General features: G+C 41.2%; 1 protein-coding gene across 1 annotated transcript in view; it reads left to right on the top strand.

The window, feature by feature from the left end:
• dock8 (dedicator of cytokinesis 8) overlaps window positions 1–19,148 on the top strand; it is a 64,470-nt gene that overhangs the window by 16,260 nt on the left and 29,062 nt on the right. Inside the window, exons 3-21 of the mRNA XM_079359281.1 lie at window positions 528–703; window positions 1,230–1,301; window positions 2,459–2,567; window positions 5,690–5,899; window positions 6,357–6,442; window positions 7,230–7,296; window positions 10,939–11,088; window positions 11,228–11,308; window positions 11,406–11,568; window positions 11,694–11,830; window positions 12,134–12,227; window positions 13,418–13,580; window positions 15,265–15,382; window positions 15,934–16,004; window positions 16,218–16,359; window positions 17,503–17,604; window positions 17,733–17,828; window positions 18,103–18,337; window positions 18,951–19,115. Coding sequence (XP_079215407.1) covers window positions 528–703; window positions 1,230–1,301; window positions 2,459–2,567; window positions 5,690–5,899; window positions 6,357–6,442; window positions 7,230–7,296; window positions 10,939–11,088; window positions 11,228–11,308; window positions 11,406–11,568; window positions 11,694–11,830; window positions 12,134–12,227; window positions 13,418–13,580; window positions 15,265–15,382; window positions 15,934–16,004; window positions 16,218–16,359; window positions 17,503–17,604; window positions 17,733–17,828; window positions 18,103–18,337; window positions 18,951–19,115 — 2,437 coding nt within the window. The remainder of the gene's footprint in view (window positions 1–527; window positions 704–1,229; window positions 1,302–2,458; window positions 2,568–5,689; window positions 5,900–6,356; window positions 6,443–7,229; window positions 7,297–10,938; window positions 11,089–11,227; window positions 11,309–11,405; window positions 11,569–11,693; window positions 11,831–12,133; window positions 12,228–13,417; window positions 13,581–15,264; window positions 15,383–15,933; window positions 16,005–16,217; window positions 16,360–17,502; window positions 17,605–17,732; window positions 17,829–18,102; window positions 18,338–18,950; window positions 19,116–19,148) is intronic.

The following is a 19,148-nucleotide window of genomic DNA, read 5'->3' as shown; positions in this document are numbered from 1 at the left end:
CTCTCTAATGTTTAAAAGCACGTCTGTTCCTCCCTCCTTAAATAAGTGCTGCAGAGAGTTTGTTGCATTGTGTGTGCTAATGATTTGAACAATATGTACTGATTCAAAGACCCACATGAGAATTTCAGCCCATTTGCAGATTTTGCACTGTACATAAAAGTGATTACAGCTTTGCCTTTTGATCTGCTGAAGCTCTGGCGTGCAGGCTGATAGAGTTACTGTCTAAAAATAGATTCAAGATAAAAAAAATAAAAAAAATGCTGGCTGTCTGAAAAAGGGCAGTTTGTTCCAGTTTCTATTTGTGTTAGTGCTCCAATCTCTTTTTACTCGTCAGGTATGAGCTATTACAAAATAGTCATGACTCAACATGTTTTGTTCCCACCTCCTCTCTCTTCTTCCTTGGTGCCAGTGAAGCCTTTCTTTTTCGTCCAGGCCCCTCTGTTCGAAACCAGAAACACCACATGAGCAAATATGACCCTTCGTGTGTCCTAATAATTCCTGTCCTTGGTGCCCTTTCACTCACACAGCCCCAGGCGTATGACGCAGTGGAGCCCTTGGACCTGGAGGAATTCCTGACATCACAGACACGAAGCGGAGACTCAGCCCTGATGCAGGAACTCGGAGACTTTCCCGACGATGACCTGAAGGTGGAGCAGGTGGAGAAGGAGTGCCGCACTGTTCGGCACTCTGTCCCTGAAGATGGGTGGGTTCAAACCCCCCCTCAATCAACACGCTATCACACCATGACATCAGCAAGCTTAGGGACTTGTCTGGTGAAAATTGGTCCATAAAACATGTCGGATCTTGAAGGATAATGGGCAGAAGATGACTCATGCTTAATTAAAAGTCAAACAACAGGCGACATGCATATGCTAGAACAATGGCTTTACTTCAGACCTTTGGTTTGAGCTGGAGCCAGCTTTTTGTTTATGGCTAAATCAGAGCAGGAATGCAGTGTAAAAGAAATACTAGTCATTAAGAAATCGCAATTTTTGCAATAATTTTTTTGGAATAAGAAGTATTAACAGTACCACTCTTGTTTTGAAATGCTTTTGTTGAGTTGAGTGTAAAACTATCTAGCGTTCCCTTGTCTCCCACCTTGACCGTGAAGAACACAAGGAGATAGGAAAGGAATGTGAAGTCGTCCGTCGTCTGTGAATGTTTGAATGTGCGTCTGCAGGAGAATGTGTTTTCATACTTGTTTATCTTCCTCGTCCCTCTTTTTCTAGACTGGAGCTGGATTCACATGTGAGCGACTGTGTTGAGAGTTACACCCAGCCGTGGCTGGTGGTCTCTAGAAGGTAAGCGGTCTCCAAAAGAAACACAACAGTTCCAGTGAGGGGATAATGTTACTTCATAGCGATGGAAGCATTTGCAATAAAAACATCCTGAAAGTCCGAAGTATTGGGATAACTGTGAAAAGGGGGCCTTGATATGATGGCACAACTTTCACACCATTTTGTTGCAGTCAGATGAAGCTCTACAGAAAAATCTGTACAGAATGACTTTTTCTGCCTCATCACTGTCGGAGTTGGTTGACATTATCTCGTCCTTTTACCAGTCATTAAGAAGAATTCAGTATCTCACACCATGTAGAATTTTGTGCTTATTTTTACGTGCCATCTTCAGATCAGAAGATGCCATTGACTTCAGTTTTCGCTTCTTTCAAACTCTTTCCTGAGTAGTTAACCTCGCCTGTCTCTTTTCTCACACAGGAAACACAAATGTAAAACCACCAGACTATTTCTGTTGATATTTTTACCTGTGATAAGAGCTACATCCCAAGCAACCCTCTGCTGTTCTTAGTAACAGTGAATTATTTCTAACAATAGTGAGTGATATCAGACCCTTGTTGGACAATCAGTATGAAGTATTTAACACAGCTGCTTAATAAACAATGTTAAGGCGTGTTTTTCTCATATCAAACAGGCCTAAGTTACAGTCTTTGTGTCTTGGACTCTTAGCGTACATTAGCTGTGGGGTAATGTCACATAGATTACCTGACAGGTGTGAAACACTAAAACTGAATCTATGTTTGGAGTTAGAAGTAAAAATGACGACTCTTCATCATATGATAATAAAAATACCTGATTGAATGTTTTCTCATGTTCGGTGTTCATTTGCATGACGATACAAAGTCACAGCAATAACGCCCTCACTAGTATTTTATGCGTCACACTGTAAAACAGGTGGCCGCTGTTAGGAGTTTCACAGGCCTGTGACACAGGAAACAAGAGGCCAAAGAGAGCCTGATAAACATGAAACGCTTACTTATCCTGTCCGAGACAAAGTCGCTCTCCCTCTATCTGTCTCTGTCCTTCACACACCCCTACAATAATCACTTCCACTGACATTAGGTTGTGTAATGCTCCTGTTGTTGGGGGTAATCTAGCTTGATTACAAGTGCAGAGGTGTATCAGTAGTAACCATGCATGTTTTTTTTGGTGTGTGTGTGAAGGTGTCAGGGGGACGGCTGGAGTGCGTATTCAGAGCGAGCCGGCCTACACAAACTCCTTCGCAAACAGACCTTTGAGTCTGACGTCCAGCCTGAGGACCCGGAGCAGCCGGTAAGAAGCACAAACAAAACAAACCAGCATTACCGGTAAAACTTACACACACAGATACCTTCTGAAGTTTGAGCTAAAAAGAGCTGAGACACATTACTGAAGAAATCCTCATCATAAGAGCTCCTTATTGAAATCCTCACTTTAAACGGAATCTTTTAATGTGAGGACATCCACTACTGTTCTCACTTTCAAGTTTGACATAACCCGTGTCTCAACCAATAATCTGTAGACAGTGAAGGAGCAGTTTAAGCCTTCTTAAAACTCTGCAGGCTAAGTGCTATACTGGAACTATTCTTCACTCCTTTCCGTCAGTCCTGTCCTAATCACTTCTTCAGACCTGCTGCTGATTGGGCCAGTTCACTGTCAAATGTGTTTTATCTGATAATGTAAATCTAAGTAAGTAAAGTTTTGCCTTCATATAGGTTTCTTTACGGTCAATGACAGAATAAAACGTCTGATATCATTTACCATTTCTAGTTCTTGGCCCCTAATGTTGGGTTATTTCTTTCCAAACTCCTGCTCACTGTCTAATTGCAAAAATGTGTTTGCAACATTTTGGTAATGATCGTGCAATAGAGACTGTACGCTCTGTCTCTTTTGCTTGCGGCAGCTTTTGGTAAAAATTTGACCTTTGTAGATCTGAGATTGTTTTTTTTAGGTTTTTTTTATATAAAGCTTCTGTACTTTCCTAAACTATCAATCCTTAAAATATGATAAATTGTATTGTTTTGAACGTGGTATTTAACCGTATCAAAGCTTCCAACATGTTGACAACCTGACTCCTAAATAATATGAATTCCAAATGTTGTTGTTTCACCGCCAAGTAAATGCAATAAACTGCATTACATTTATTTGATCATTTCAGTAAGTAATTCCAAAACCATGTATGACAGATGCAAATTTGCTTCACATGAATATAAAAAGGTATGAAACTCCCTCCACCCAGTCTCATCCCGCTAAATCAGCTAGAATGTGTTTAATACACTAAATCCTTGAACCCTACTTAACATGTAGACTAGTACTGATCAGACAGTCTGAATTACCTGCATCTCCAATATCTTTTCTAAAATGTCAAACTTTTGTAGAACTACATGAAAAGCCTCTTTCATTCATTGTCCTTGAATGCCAATACTGTATGTTGCACTTAGCTGAAGGGTCTGTCTGTGAGAGCAGTGTGGCCCCCCATACTGATAAGGTGCGAGGCTGTAGTGATGCTTTAATAGTGAACACAACAACACTTCTTCATTCCTTTCACTCTTTGCACAGTCACTGTGCTCAGTTCACCTGGTCTGCATTCGCTTAACATGTATATAGTATATCACACTCTTCAGTTCTCAGCCCTTCTAAGTCAGAGTCTCAGAGATGTCGTGGTTTAAAACAAGATTCTGCATTTGTTTTTCTAAATCAATGGCCTATGTCTGCGAGCCTCAGCCCTTTAAATTCATGAAGGATTCTTACTTCAGCACTCCACTGACATTATTTCGCGCCAAGTTCCCATCCTCTCTCACTTCGAGCTCTTTTGTCTCATTGTGGTCCAATCCCCGGCTCCCAGCTTCAGGCAGCCCCCGACCAATCCAAGACCCAATACTGCACCACTCACCCATCACCCAGTCAGTCTCACCACCCCCCTCCTGTCAGACCATCTTTGCCAACTGTGGTTAATCACCCAAACCGAAAGACTCTTATTAACGCTGCCGGCTTCCCATGATCTACAAACCAGAAAGAGAGTGACAGAGAAAGGAAGAACAGGACTATTGTCCTTCAGTGCTTAATGGTTCTCTACTTGTCCAATCTGGTTTAGTAATACCCGAATACCATGGTGTGATCGTCCCTCTGAGCCCTCAACAGGGCAAAGCTTCACCCGGGTGGAAGCTCGGTCAGTTCTCGCCTGTGGTTGGAGAGCTGGGATGTGAGATTGATGCATGATGGGAATGAAACGGACAGGAAGAGAGGGGTGGAAGCAGTGATCGTTAAAGCAGGGAGGCTGGGAGCCGTGAGGTTGTGCCCTGCCCTGTAGCTGAGTCTGAGTAATTTCATATCGAGTCAGTACCAGCTTGACAGGCCGCTTACTGATTGGCAGAGGAAGCTTCAGTCAGACTGACGTCAGATTATGCCTTTTGGGCCTGACTATAAAGCCTGAGTATGTCCGTAAAATTGAGAATTTACATTTTCACAAATGTTTCCTGAAACATTCAGGCCCAGATAATCCCCTCATTTTATTCAAGGATTCTTTCGGTGACATGCCAAAGTTATAAGGGAGTCCATTCTTGTAAACCTACAGTCTGTTACTTTGTCAATACAAACTGATTTATCCTGCAGATGTGCAGAAACATAATGTGGAGGGTTGCTACTGCTTATTTAACAAAGAAGACAACTCTTCCTATGATGAATACTCATTCTGGTCCAACAGGCACATGTAAATATTTCTAGGCCTGTTGTGTCTCCCGGTCGGCCCGCTGTGCTGCTGTCACTTTAGTCTGACAGTGTGCTGGGAGAGCACTGGTTACAGTGGTTATTATGTAGCTAGTTATAATGCACAATGAATTAACATCACAAGCAACATATTGAGGCATATTTACAACAACAAAGATAAATGTAATATATTTTAATTTCTTCCAACAAGGTGAACATAAACTGTAGCCTTGAATAATCCTTTGATCAGAAGAAAACACCAGACACTATGATTGTCTCTGTGCCAGACTGTCTAAACTGCCTAAATGCCTCTTAGCTGTTTGTCATGTCTGCTCACAATCACAGTACTATGTGAGCTGTGAATGGTTTAAAGAAATGATGTGCTGATAATTTGTTGTTGTAAAACACACAATAGTTGACTGGAATTTGCTCCAACAGTGGAAAGAGGCTGGGGGATGTACAGGCAGAGGGGCGCACTGGAGAGAAAGATCATTAATCTCTTGAGGAATTAAATGTGGTTGGAAATGTATTCATGCTTTTTATCTTGTACTCATTATCCATTGTACTGTTTAAATGGAGGAAGAGCAGGTTACGACCACATATTCACTGATAGAGTGTTCATTACTTTGTTCTCATTATTTTCTGCTTAACTTTTCTCCTCCTTGATTTCCACTCATGGCTTCATGCCTCTCTTTCTGTTTTGGCCCCAGGTGAAGTCTCCAACTCTCGCAGCGTTGAACGATGACTCCAGCCGCACGCTGACCTCCTCTGACTTTAACTTGCGGTGTTTGACCCCGGATCAGAGGGTGGAGGGGCTGCTGGCCTTCAGCAGCCATGAGGAGCTGGACCGCTTTAATCAGGAGGCACGGCAGGGCAACAGACACCCCGAGCTGTTTGCTCTTTACCCACCGGCAGACGAGGTGGGAAATGTTTCAGTGCATGCGTTCAAATCAGTCTGACTCATGTCAGCATCACAGATACAAAATGTATAACGAGCTTAATGAAGAGACGAATTTACTTTTCCAGAAGCAGATTTCAAGACAAAAATGACCAGGAATTAACAATTCAGTTTGTCTTCAGTTTTGGCAATTTGAGACGTCACATTGAGCTTTTTAAAAACTCAATATTTAATACAGTTTATCCTTATCCTTATTTCACAATTTTTCTACAGCAACCGTAAGTGGACATGCAGCCTCGGTTCTAATCCAAGTCATGTGTCATTACCCATTGTCTCTCTTCCAATTTGTGAATCTCTCCTCTGTGTTGTCTCTAAAAAAAAGCCATAAAAAGTTACAAAAATAAACCTTTAAAAAAAGCATTAAAGTTCTCCTTTCCTTTTTTAATGGTTTAAAAATGTTCTCTTCAATTGTTTTCCAGGATGATGCGGTGGAGATTCGGCCAATCCCTGACTGCCCCAAAGAACACATTGGAGACCGCATCCTGGTCCGATGCCAGACCATCAAGTATGTCATCCATTTTCATAACACTGTAGGAGGAGGGGGACTTTTAACAGTTTAACAGCTGCCTTCTGTTCTCTTAAAAGTTTGACAAGAAACCCAGAGTTCATTTTGTTGAAGGGGAACTATTCAGTCACCCCCGCGTTTATAAAAGTGACCTTTTGTTTAGCATTTCACATACAGAACATTTCTTGTATGTCAGATTTGATTATGCTTAAGAGTTTGAGTTGATATTTTAAAAAGACTTTCAAGTACATGTGACGGACAGTGAAGTTTCAGAGAGTGGAGGAATGCACCGTCCCTCCCTCTCTCTGTGGGATGGATTCTCTATGACTCTTTCTCTTTCTTTTCTGCCATTCATATGAAACACACACACACACACACACACACACACACACACACACACACACACACACACACACACACACACACACACACACACACACACACACACACACAAATAAACAAAGTTCATTTTACTCTTGATCTCTCGTCACTCTTATGCAACTCAATAAATTGCCCAATGTTGTAGCTGAATTCATTTCTCAGCGTGCTGTGGTTTGGCATCTTCACCCTTTGTCCTTTGACTCTCAGTTCAAACATGTCATCACTTTAGTGGAGCACACTTTGTTGCTTCCAAATACAACATTAATTTAATAGCATAGAAGTGAAAACAAAAAAGAAACATTTGATCGAAGGGAAAAAAACCAGATGTCGGTTTTGGTCATTTTTATTTAATTTCTTTGCATAATTGAATTGAATTAAATTTCCCTCTCCTTCTTTGCTTTCCCAGGTTTGAGATCGACATTGAGCCACTTTTTGCCACAATGGCCTTATATGACATCAAAGAGAAGAAAAAGGTAAGAAAACTTGACCTCACATTCCTCCTCATATCTGTCATCTGTCTTATGTCTTTAGCCTCTTTGAAACGTGTGTGACACGTTCAGGGATAGGACTAAATAACACAGGAGCCCTGAAGTTCTGGTCAGTTTGGTAGAGGATCATTATGTTTCTTTGTTGTGGAGACAGTCAGAGTCTTAAGTTAGTGTTCGGTCTGCTTGCCACCTCAGGTGTACCTCATGGCGTGTTGTGTACTTCATATTAAAGTTTTGTTTTTTTTCATTCTCCCATGGTCACTGCTGTGCATCATGAGCCTCTTCTTGTTGCTGGGAGGTCTGGTAGTTTCTTTTGGCAGTCAGCGTAGCAGTGAGGGATCAATGTAATCTACAAGGTTTTATGTCTCATCATCCCCCGTACTTTTGCCCACTGAGGGTCGTCATGTTTTGGTTCTATAACTTTTAATACCGCTCCACATTTTCCCAGTCATTCATTTTGAGCCAAGGCTGTTTGCATGTTTTCTGTGGATTTACACAGCTGGATGTTTTTTTTTTTTTTTTTTTGGGTGACGGGGTTGGAAGGATTTAGGTTGAAATTAAGTGCTCATGAATCTCCCCGATGAGACAGGATTTAAGCCACCGGCCTTTCCTTTCTCTCTGTCCAGCTCGCTCAGGAGGACTGAGGCTCTGGGAGGGTCAACCGGGAAAAATGGGATGATTTGATACTTACGTATTTGTGAAAAGGGATTTATAAAATGATGGGACAATATAAACAGCATATGTTGTGAATGTTATTATTTGTTTCGTGTGCTTCAATGAGACATTTTTACTACACAGCGGATTTATTTTTAAAGATCATGTTTGGAACTCTTTGCTTTTATTGACCAGCTGAATAGAGACAGGAAACGTTGGGAGGAGAGCTTGCGGGATGACATACAGCAAAAGGTCGAGGTCGGATTTGAACCCTCTGCCCCTGCGATGAGGACCATAGCCTTCTTAAACGAGATGCACGACACAGCCGCTACGCAATCCAGCGTTCCCCAGTGTGTTTGTCTTAAAGACGACTGATGAAACGATTTGATGAATTAAAGTGTGTCCTTGTGAAGGATACTACAACTCCCAGCCTGTCACGCTGGAGCAGAGACAGATCCAGGCTGTTAAAGAGACCTGAAATGAGTCTTTGAGCGAAGGAGAAGCTTTCCTTGTCAGCTCGTTTTAATTGAAGTGGAACTGTGAAACATTTGCTGCTGACCCATTTAACGCAGGAACCCTTTGCTTTCTTTTTTACTTTCTGTCTTACTCAAACTTTCTTCAGCACGTCTCTCCTCTTTGTCCTCAAGAGGGTTGCGTTTCATTTCATTTTTTTGTTAGCACATTTCTGCTGCCTCTGTTCTCCTCCATCCTTTAGTGTTGTCTCTGTACCATGTGGGAATTTTTGTGCTGCGTCTGTGTTTGTTTTTTTTTTTTTGCACGTTTCACATCTGTGAAATCTGCAGCAGATGTTCATATAATTCCATATAATACTCTAGTTGCTTCTTCGGTCCATGAGCCAAGGTGCAGACCCAGGATTTCACCAAACAAATGTCCTACTTATAATATCAAATAGATGGATATGAACACAGAGGATTTGGAGAACACATGCACGCAGGGATGCATGTTCTCACAGTGAAAAGAGTTCAGAATTGTATCCCGAGCTTGCTTGCGTTTGTTAGTCTTCTTGATGTGAACTAAACCAGGCCGGCCGAGTTTCACTGGACAGTGAGAGAGCACAGAATGAGTGATCTTCTAAATGCAATATTTTACAATCATTTAACTTTACGGTTAAGCCAGTCTGTTGTTTGGTTAGACACATGTAATTAGGGCAGCTGTGGTTTAATTGATTGTTTCTCAACCAGAAGGTCGGAGGTTCGAGTCCCAGCTCCTGTGGTGACTTTTCTGCGCGTCCTTGTGCGGGACTCTTAACCACAAGTTGCTCCTGCTGCTTTGTCGGCGGCGTATGAATATGTATAAATGGGAATAGTTACTGATGGTCACTTTGGTACACTACAATGGGTCGGTATGACCTGCGATGTAAAACACTTTGAGCAGTCAGAAGCTTTTAGAGATTAGAGACTTAATCAACAGAATCACTGCAGAGTCTTGGAGTTGTATTTGGAAACCTTCATGTGAAAAGAATAATAATAATAATATTACCTGTTTGAACATGTGAAAATGTAGAGGTGGTATAGGTTTTAAAACATTTGTAACTTGATACGCATGTTGTTTGGATTTGTTGGTGTCAAATGATTGCTGACAGAATGGATCTTTAGAACATGTTTAGTATTTCCGCTCAAATCGAAGTGTTTCACTCCGTTAAGCAGGAGCTGGAAGTCAGGTTGAGAAGTCAGAAATTGAGGAGCAAGAAACTGCGAGTAAAGTCATAAGAATGAAACTGGAAACAAGGGCACACACAACTAAAGAACATATTTAGATCACAGGATTGACGATCATAAACGGAGACGCAGAGTAAAATCAAAGATTGAAGGAGAGCACCTAAATGGATCAGCGTTTCTGAAAGAGCTCCAGAAAAGGTCTCCACACCCTTTGAAGGTTGATTTCTAAAAATGAACCCTCCGATAACTCAGTGAACCAGTGCCGTTTGTTCCGATTAGGTGAAGTTAGGAGACAGAATATTCTCTTTAAGGCAGCTGACTTTGATTAGAAGTGACTTTCACTCTTCCAAGAAGTTGTTTGTCAGAGACAGGTGAACTCCTACCTACACTGCAGTCTGTTCAAAACTGCCACTCTCGTTGTCAATGTGAACAGGGTCATTTCTGTAATTAAATCTGTGCAGAAGTTTGCTATTCTGGCGGGTTTTTTTTTCTTCTTTTTTTGTGGCTTCTCTTCGCCTTTATCCAGAGAAGAGGACAGTGAGAGGAGTAGAAAACTGGGATGAGAGAGTGGAGAGTAACGTGGCAGAGTGCAAACGATGGCAGTCGAAAACCAGGCTGCCCTATACCATGTACATAATATACAACTATATGCTCTGTACACTGGGCAGAGAAATGAACTGCCAGGCTATCCGGAGCCCCTGTTAGACTTCTTTAAAGACAATCTGATTTAAAAGAATTGAAAACTTAGAAACTTTTTCAGGGTTTGGCAGCAGGGAAGTCTGTTTTGATGTGGTCAATGAAACAGAGGTCCTGTGGGATGCACAGAATGACAAGTTAATGGCTTTCCAGTAAAAAGGATCATATGACACGCAGCAGGCCAGGCCGCACCAGGACATATGGCTGTGCTCCTACCCTGAGGTCATTTGGGAACGTTGAAGTGGACTTAACATGTGATATGAAGGGATGCTGGTTTAGCTCACTCAGTAACGCTGGTAACTGGTTCGACTCCCAAAACAAAAGGAAATACAAAAGGCTAGATGAAATGTCTTTACACAACAAATGATATTCAGGATTTATGTCTCAGTCTACACTTTGTCCTAGAGCATAGAGAATAGAGAGAATAAATAAAATATTCTCAATCCATACCCAGCTATGGCTCTAGTCTACACCAGTTAAAAATGTCTCCTAGGGACATTACATTTGCGAGCATTTAGCTTCTGAGGCTGTGACTGTGCTCCTGGCTGCCTCTCAAAAAGTTACACTTTTTTTTTTTTTTAATCCGTGTCCTTTTCAGATATCAGAAAACTTCTACTGCGATCTGAACTCAGAACAGTTTAAAAACTTTTTGAAGCCTCACACTCCACACGTGGATCAGTCCACCTTGGCCAGATCTGCCATCTTCTCCATCACCTACCCTTCCCCGGATATCTACCTGGTCATCAAGGTAAGAATCAAATCCATTACACTTAAAGAAAACGTGCTTAATACTATCAACTTTTCCGACTCCAAATGTAATTACAGATCCTTTATAATTCTGTGATTGCTGTCTTTGTGTCTCTCTCTCTTGCTGTACTTGTTTTTAGATTGAAAAGGTCCTGCAGCAGGGAGAGATCGGTGACTGTGCCAACCCCTACATGACATATAGGGAATGTGACTCTGCAAAGGTAATACCACCGAGAAAGGATTTGTCTCCGACCAATCAAACCACAGAGGAACACGCTGCCATTCTCACTTCCTTTACTCTTGCTCGTGGTGTTTCAGAACAAGGACAAGCTGGAGAAGCTGCGCGGTCAGGCAGAGACATTCTGCCATAGGCTAGGTCGCTATCGCATGCCATTCGCCTGGGCAACCGTCAACATCATGGAGGTCATTTCCACTGCTACTATAGACAGAGACGTCACAGACTCTGACAGCTTGAGAGGAGGTGTGTGCTCGTGTTTGTCGCTCTTTGTCTGACCCTTGTGATGACATCCACACATTTACTCATTCATAAATTGTGTTTAAAGCAAACACCTACACTGTTTTTTTTTTGTGTGTTTTCTTTTAAAGGTAAATCCAGCAGTATTGACCGGAGAGCACAGTTACCGAGAAGGAATTCTGAACGTTACAGCACCATCGATGATCAGTTTTGCAACATTTCTGCCTTCAAACCTGCTACCATCACTATCAGCACCATCTTCAAACAGGTTAGGCCGCTATCTGGAGGGAGGGCACAGGGAGAGAGATCGTTCAGTGAAAAAATTTTCATTCCTTAAGTTAAGAGACAGACTAGCTGATGTTTACTGCCTGACCTTAAAATGCCATTCCATCAGGATTAAGCCATGTTTCCACCATAAATCTATGACCATGCTTTAATACTGTTATGTGTGGAGAGCTGGCTTCACAGTTAAACCCCATCTCTGGTTTAAAGCAGTTCTGCAGTGTGTGTGTGTGTGTTTTTTTTGGTAATGTGTTTTCGTCTCTGCTGGGTGTGTTTGTGTTCCTGCCAGGAGGGAGATCGGTTGAGTGATGAGGACTTACTCAAGTTTTTGTCTGAGATCAAGAAAACCTCAGCACCACAGAGGAGAACCAAGACAATACCAGGTCATCTCTCATCACATTTCAACACACTGTTGTTTTTCCCCTGAACTCTAATTCGGGGAATTGTTCCACATTATGGGAATGGCACCTGTCTCGCCACAGTGGAGGAGAGTGATGATTTTATTTACATGAATGTGAAAGAAGAAGCTTCAGCCAGCAGCCTGTTAGCTTCACTTAACGCTAAAAGTTTACGGAGACAGGCGGAAATACAACCCAAGTGCATCGTTTCGGCTGTTTGCAGTGACATAATGTTGTCTGCATTATGTTGCCAGACAGCCATCATAAACTCAGGGAAGCTTATACGCCAGGCAGGAAATAACATAAACAACGCAAAAAGCAGCAAAAAGTCCAAACTCTGCAGATGCACGACCAGAAAAAGACGTGTAGAGAAGTTAGCACATTTAAAGTCATTAAATCTGGGTAATGCAGCAGCGTACAAATCAGCAATGAGCCTATATCAGTGTTGCTGACATTAAGCAGAAATGTCTCTTATTTACAGGAAGTACAATGTATTTCTTTAAACTCTTTACCATAAAAGGGGCTGCTTCGTACAGTATCCAAAATAGACCAATACAATATGTACTAAATCTGGACACAGTGAAACATATATCAAATAAAGATATCTTTACAAACAGTAGCTACAAGAGATAACCTGGACACATTTATTATAACAACCTTTTTTTTTTCTCCTTTGGGCAATAAACTTCTCTTCACATTAAATTCATTCATGTCACGAGAGCCACCGTGACGATTCATAAAGTAGTGATGCGGTGAGTAAAAATGAAAGAGAAATCTGTTTAGGGCCCCACATTTTCTTCAAGTCAAGTATCCATATTTGGCACCAGCGTTGATAGTTGTATTATCTCAATTTGTTGTCCCCCGTTATAATAAGTTAGCTTTGTTTTGTTTGTTGGTGAATTTATAGCTAGCAGTTGTTTGGTTCTTAAGCCAACTGGTAAAGTTGACGTTTGAGTTCAAGCTAACTGGCTGCTGACTTCAACTTTGCATTTAATGGACGAACATGAGATACGGATGGATTTTATAAACTTGCGCTCTGCAAGAAAACAGTGTTTAATAAAATAAAAACCGAACACACAAACAACGGTGTCCCTTGTTTATTGATTATGAACAATATAAAGCTTAGCATTCAAATGGCACGGCCTGACTGACTTTTTTTTTTTTGTGGCTTTCAGGTTCCATAAGACTTGACATGTCTCCAATCCACGACACTCCACTGGCCTGTTTGTCCACTGAGCTCATCCCTCTGATTCCTGTGGCCGAGAAGAACATTCGACCGGTCAAAGAGGTGTTGGAGTTCCCATCCAGCGAGGTTTATGTTCCTCACAACATTTACAGGTGGGGTGGAAGGCCTTTCATACAACAACAATGATCATACGTTCATTTTAAATGCTCAATTCAAAGCCATTTAAACAATGTCTGCACTTTTTTAATCAAAATGTAAGATTTGAATGCCACAGTAATGGAGCTTCAAACATCAGGGTCTGAGGTATAAACAGGTTTGTTTGCTCTTACAGAGAGTTTGTATCTCAGAAAAGCCAGAGGCAACAAAAACAGTCATGCTGTACTCATCACTCATGAGCTGACATGGCTCTGAGGCTTTGCTCTTTTCGGTGTGGGGACTATTTTTAGACTTTTCCAGCAGGGCTACCTGTGAAATTGCCTCAGAGCGAAACAATAAGACGGCGAGGTTTTAATCTGCTCTCAACTCTTTGGTGGTTTCACTTGTAGCAAATGTGTGTGTGTCTTCATGTGTGAACAAGTCTCCCTGTGTGGTAATTACACGCTGACATTCTCGCGTTTGTTCACTGGAATCTGTGTTCAACGTTTCAGCAAAGATTACAGTGCTGTATTAAAACCACATGACTCAGGAAATTGCTGGTTGTTGGGGACCTTTCTGTGACATTATTGTTTTTTTGTCCTACATGCCGAAGATTTTAGTGGACAGTCAGTGCCATCTAGTGGTGTATATTGGAACTGTTTCATTTTCTGCACAGAGGGGTATGATGCATTATTTTCAGGGGCACTTCTAGGGTCTGTTGGGGCCCATGCAAACATTCATTGGGGGCCCCAACACTCCAGCATCCATTGTTAATTTCACAGTAATAATGCACGCGACACTTAGCAGGGCATTGAGAGGACGTGCTGTCAGATGGGGATCCATGAGGGAGGTTTTGAGGCAATGCTGTGGTTTAAAGTTTGCCATTGGGGGGCCCACACTGGCCTGGGGCCCCAAGCAGTTCCCTGCCTGGCCTGTTGACAGCAGCGCCTCTGATTATTATTATTTTTTTCATAAATACAATATTCCCAGCTCAAAACAAGCTTACAAGAACAAACTGTTATTAATACAAAAGAGACCAAAGAACACAAATAGACACTTAATAATACTAATACTAATATTAATGATACTAATGAAATTAGCCATCCTGATGTTTCTTCCAGGCTAAAAAAGACAAAATTGGTCAACACTGATATTCAACAGTAGTTCCATCCTGTCAGCAGCAGAGCTGCAAAACGTGTCTGGATTTTGAGCGTACATTTTATACATTCATCAAATTTGTTCTTAACTCATCACACAAAGGACAACTCAAAAGTATTCATTCTCCAATTCTCCTGAATCACATGGTTCACACAGTCTGTGTTCCTCCGGGATGCTTTTAAATCTGCTGGCTTCAAGAGCGATAGGAAGGATTCCTGTTCTCAACAGATCGACTCGAGAACTTAGACCTCTCTTTAAGTTTGCTTTAAAATAGGATTCAGTAACTTCATTGTTCATGATTTGAATATATGGACACAATTTTATCATTCAACCATTTCTCTTCATATCCAGCAAGTCATTTATTTCTAATCATGTTCATCACACTGCATGGTAAATCAATTGGATGTGTTATAATTCAGCGTCCTCAAAGACTGCATGAAGCTCTGCCGCCCCCGTTGAGAACTTACACAAAAGATAAAACCTTCTTATCGGCTTTGTTAATTGGTTCAAACCAACTCTTCCTCTCTTGTTGTCTCTCTGTAGGAATCTGCTCTTTGTCTACCCCCAGAGGTTAAACTTTGTCAACAGGCTGACGTCAGCAAAAAACATCACCATCAAAATCCAGTTCATGAGCGGAGAGGACCCAGCCTGCTCTCTTCCTGTGAGTGCTGCTTTTTTTACAATATGACCTTGTAGAAGTATTTTAACTATGACATATGCAAGTGAATGGACTGTAAGTTTGATGACAAAAAAGCGTGCAAAGGTTTTGCTTCCTTTAAAGATTCTTGTATCAGGCCTAAAAGTGTGAATTTGAAAGATATCCTCTTAATTTAACTTATCGAAGAACAACAGAGTTTTAAGGTCAATTAAGGAAAAAAAAAAAGTCAAGATTAGAGAAAAGTTTTTAATACATTTACAAGAATATTGTCGTTAATTCATGATCTTAAATTCATTTTTTAATCAGGCTGTGGTTACAACTAATATTCTGAACGTTTATATCAAAAGATCAGCCACCCGTCTGTGTGAAGATGATGAAAAGTTTAATACTCCATCATATAAAGGCATCTGGAGCCTGAAATAATATCAATTTAAATTTTGTGGCAAGAATAAAAAGATGGTGTGATGAACGTATTACGTGTGTTTGTTTAAACAGTGTAACATTTTAGCAACTGCAACATTTACTCTAATTTTTCCCCTCTTCTCCACTCTCAGGTCATTTTTGGGAAATCGAGCGGCCCTGAATTTTTATCTGAAGTCTACTCCCCTGTTACCTACCATAACAAGCAAGTGCACATTACTGGGTTACATTATGCTGATATTTAAAGCTTGTTTTCTGTCATTTAAACAGTTTAAATAATTATTTATATCTCTGACTCTTTCTCTTTCTCGCTTGATGTTTCATGTGTTTTCCCATCATTCCTTCTCTCTTCTTGTCCTCAATCATCCCTCTTTGGCCTTTGTTTCTTCCTTTGTTGTTTCGACATTCTGCCTGTCAGGTCTCCAGACTTCCATGAGGAAGTGAAGCTGATTCTTCCGGCCCGTCTAACAGAGAGACACCACCTGCTGTTCACCTTCTACCACATCAGCTGCCAGCAGAAACAGAACCAAAGCTGCTGTGAGACTCTCATTGGATACTCAGTAAGACTTTAAAGATTACTATCCAGCTTTTCTATTGGGGTTAGAAGAAACGTTGTTAGCATGCTAGCATTACTCCTTTCCTCAGAAAACATTCTCACAGGAGCAAAAATGTTGGAAACAAAGATAAACAAACTTGATGCTGCAGCGCATGAGAACAAATATAGACTTTGCAATTATCATTGTGCTGACTTGTGTGAAACAATTATCAAATTCTGCCAAACGTGGTTATTATACTTGCAGAATCAGTCGCTCTAAACTAATATTCCTGCCAATTTGAGTTACCTATTACTATCACTACTCCATAACTCCTCAGTGGCCCGTATAACATGAACAGATGTTAATGTTGACATTGGGAGAAAGAAGGAGAAACAGATCGCACGACAATGTTGGACAGTGGTATAAAGAAGTTAGAAAGGTGAAAGTGAAGCCCATTTTCATCCAATAAGGGGCAGCTTATTATTAGCCTAGTGGTTATGTTGTGCGCCCTATGTACAGAGGCTACAGTACTCAATGCAGCGGCTGTGGGTTCAAATCCGACCTCACCTCTTCTATGCATGTTGTCCCCCAATCTCTCTTTCTAACAATTAGGGAATTAGGATTATTCAATTAGGGCACAAATGTCTAAAAAAATCTATTTGATTGAATAAACACATTAATCATGCGCGTTACCGGTCTAATTTTAACGTCCGAGGCTCTGTAAGTTCTACAGACCAACTTGTCGAATAAACTGTACGATTGGACTCTGCACACTTTATGCGCTTCCTCATTATTACCCATGAACCATGCATTCACACGTTGTGTGTTTTATGTTCTGTCTGTGGTTTATGAAGTATATGTGACTCTGCCTGCAACCAAATGTACCTACGGGCACATATAAAGTAACCTGAACCTGTCTAGGGGCATTATATATTCATAAATTCATCAAATATTGTAATGCGTCATTATACAGTATGATTGAATTGGAATATATAAATGATCGCAGAATGTCTGTATTGTGATATTTTTGTTATCATGTTGCATTGTGAATTACACTTCATTTTTCCTCATTAATACATGAAAGAAATGATTGTGTTATTCTCTTGTGAACACAAACAGCCTTTTCTGGTGTTTAAATGCACACTTGTCCTGTTTCTTTTTTATTAGTGGCTGCCCATAGTGAATAATGAGCGACTCCAGACTGGTCAGTTCTGTCTGCCCATTGCCTTGGACCGACTACCTGTCAACTATTCACTCCATACGCCTGAGGTACACACACCTATTATACACATACTGTATATATAAATAAATTACCATGAGATTGTTTAAAGGCGTAAACATACTAAACAGAGGGAGGGAAGACACTGTTATATTTCTACTGTGTTTCTGTTGTGCAGAAACTTCCCCTTCAGGTCCCTCCAGTCAAGTGGATGGAGAGCCACAAAGGACTATTCAACCTCGAGATCCAGGCAGTTTCATCTGTACACACACAGGTGACAAGTATTTACATACTACACACAAACAGAACAACATGAAGACTGTGTTATTTTACAACCCTCTCCTGGATGTCCTTCTCGGTCTGTAGAATAAATATGAGAATGCATTCACATTGCACAGCATGTGTCAGCTCGTGCTGTAGTGAGACGTTTATCCTGGAGCATTACATACATCCTGTCATGTTCAAGAAGCTTCTCTGTCTCCTTCTTTATCATCTCTGTGTTTTTCCTTTTAAACGCTCTCAAAACAATCATCCCCTTTCTGTTCCAGGATAACCACCTGGAGCGTTTCTTCACTCTCTGCCACGCCCTGGAGGGTGGAGTCACATTCCCGCTGCGGGTCAGGGAGGAGAAGATTCCAGAGAACAAGCTGGAGCATGAGCTGAAGCTCAGCATCATCTCGCTGTCCTCCTCCAGTTTAGAGCCCCTGGTCCTCTTCCTCCATCTAGTGCTGGATAAACTCTTCACCCTCATTATGCAGCCCATGGTCATCGCTGGCCAGACCGGTGAGGCGTTAGCTTGATTTAAACCACAAAGGGACCTCAGCTTCAGCTGCAGGGACTTTTGCTTTGATCAGTCGTGGTGTTGAAAGTGTCGGTCAGCTGTTTATGTTGTGATAGAAATTCTCACTTTACAAGAACAAATCTCAAAACATCTATTTACTTTGGCTTCTTAGATGTGTCACTTTAGGCACTCCTTTTATCTGTAGTGACTTTTTATGTCAAATCTCTTTTGGTGTACGATTGTCAAGATCAAAACAAACAAGACATTTTAAGATTAAAACATGGGCTGGGGATTTTAGGATTGGAAATCTAATGACATTTCATTGACTTTGTGATTATAGCATTGTATGACATGACCATCTGAGATTAAAGTTAAGATGGTTCACATATTCATGACAGACAATAATAACCACAAGCATCCATTGTCATCTGTCAGAATCAGAGGAATCAGAATACCAGATTATTAAACCTCAGTACTGTTACAAGCCGGCTCTTAGGCAGCACCAAAAATAGGAGTCGAAGACCAAAAAATGCCTCCACTGTCTAAGTTGCATAAGTCTAAGTTTCATGATATGGCTGTAACGTTTTGTTCTTGGGTTATGTCCTTGTCTTGCAGCCAATCTGGCCCAGATAGCCTTTGAGTCAGTGGTGTCGATAGTCAACAGTCTGCACAACAGTCAGGAGCTGATCAGGGACCAGCAGGGAAGGAACAGCCTCTTGTCAACCTACCTATACTGGGTGTTTCGTCTGCCTGATCCCCCTCAAGACATGCAGAGTGCAGGTACTGACAAATCACTTCATTCATTTTTTTTTA

This window comes from Symphodus melops, assembly GCF_947650265.1.
Source record: "Symphodus melops genome assembly, chromosome: 1".
NCBI classification, from domain to species: Eukaryota; Metazoa; Chordata; class Actinopteri; order Labriformes; family Labridae; genus Symphodus; species Symphodus melops.
This window is presented reverse-complemented; position numbering and strand designations above follow the sequence as displayed.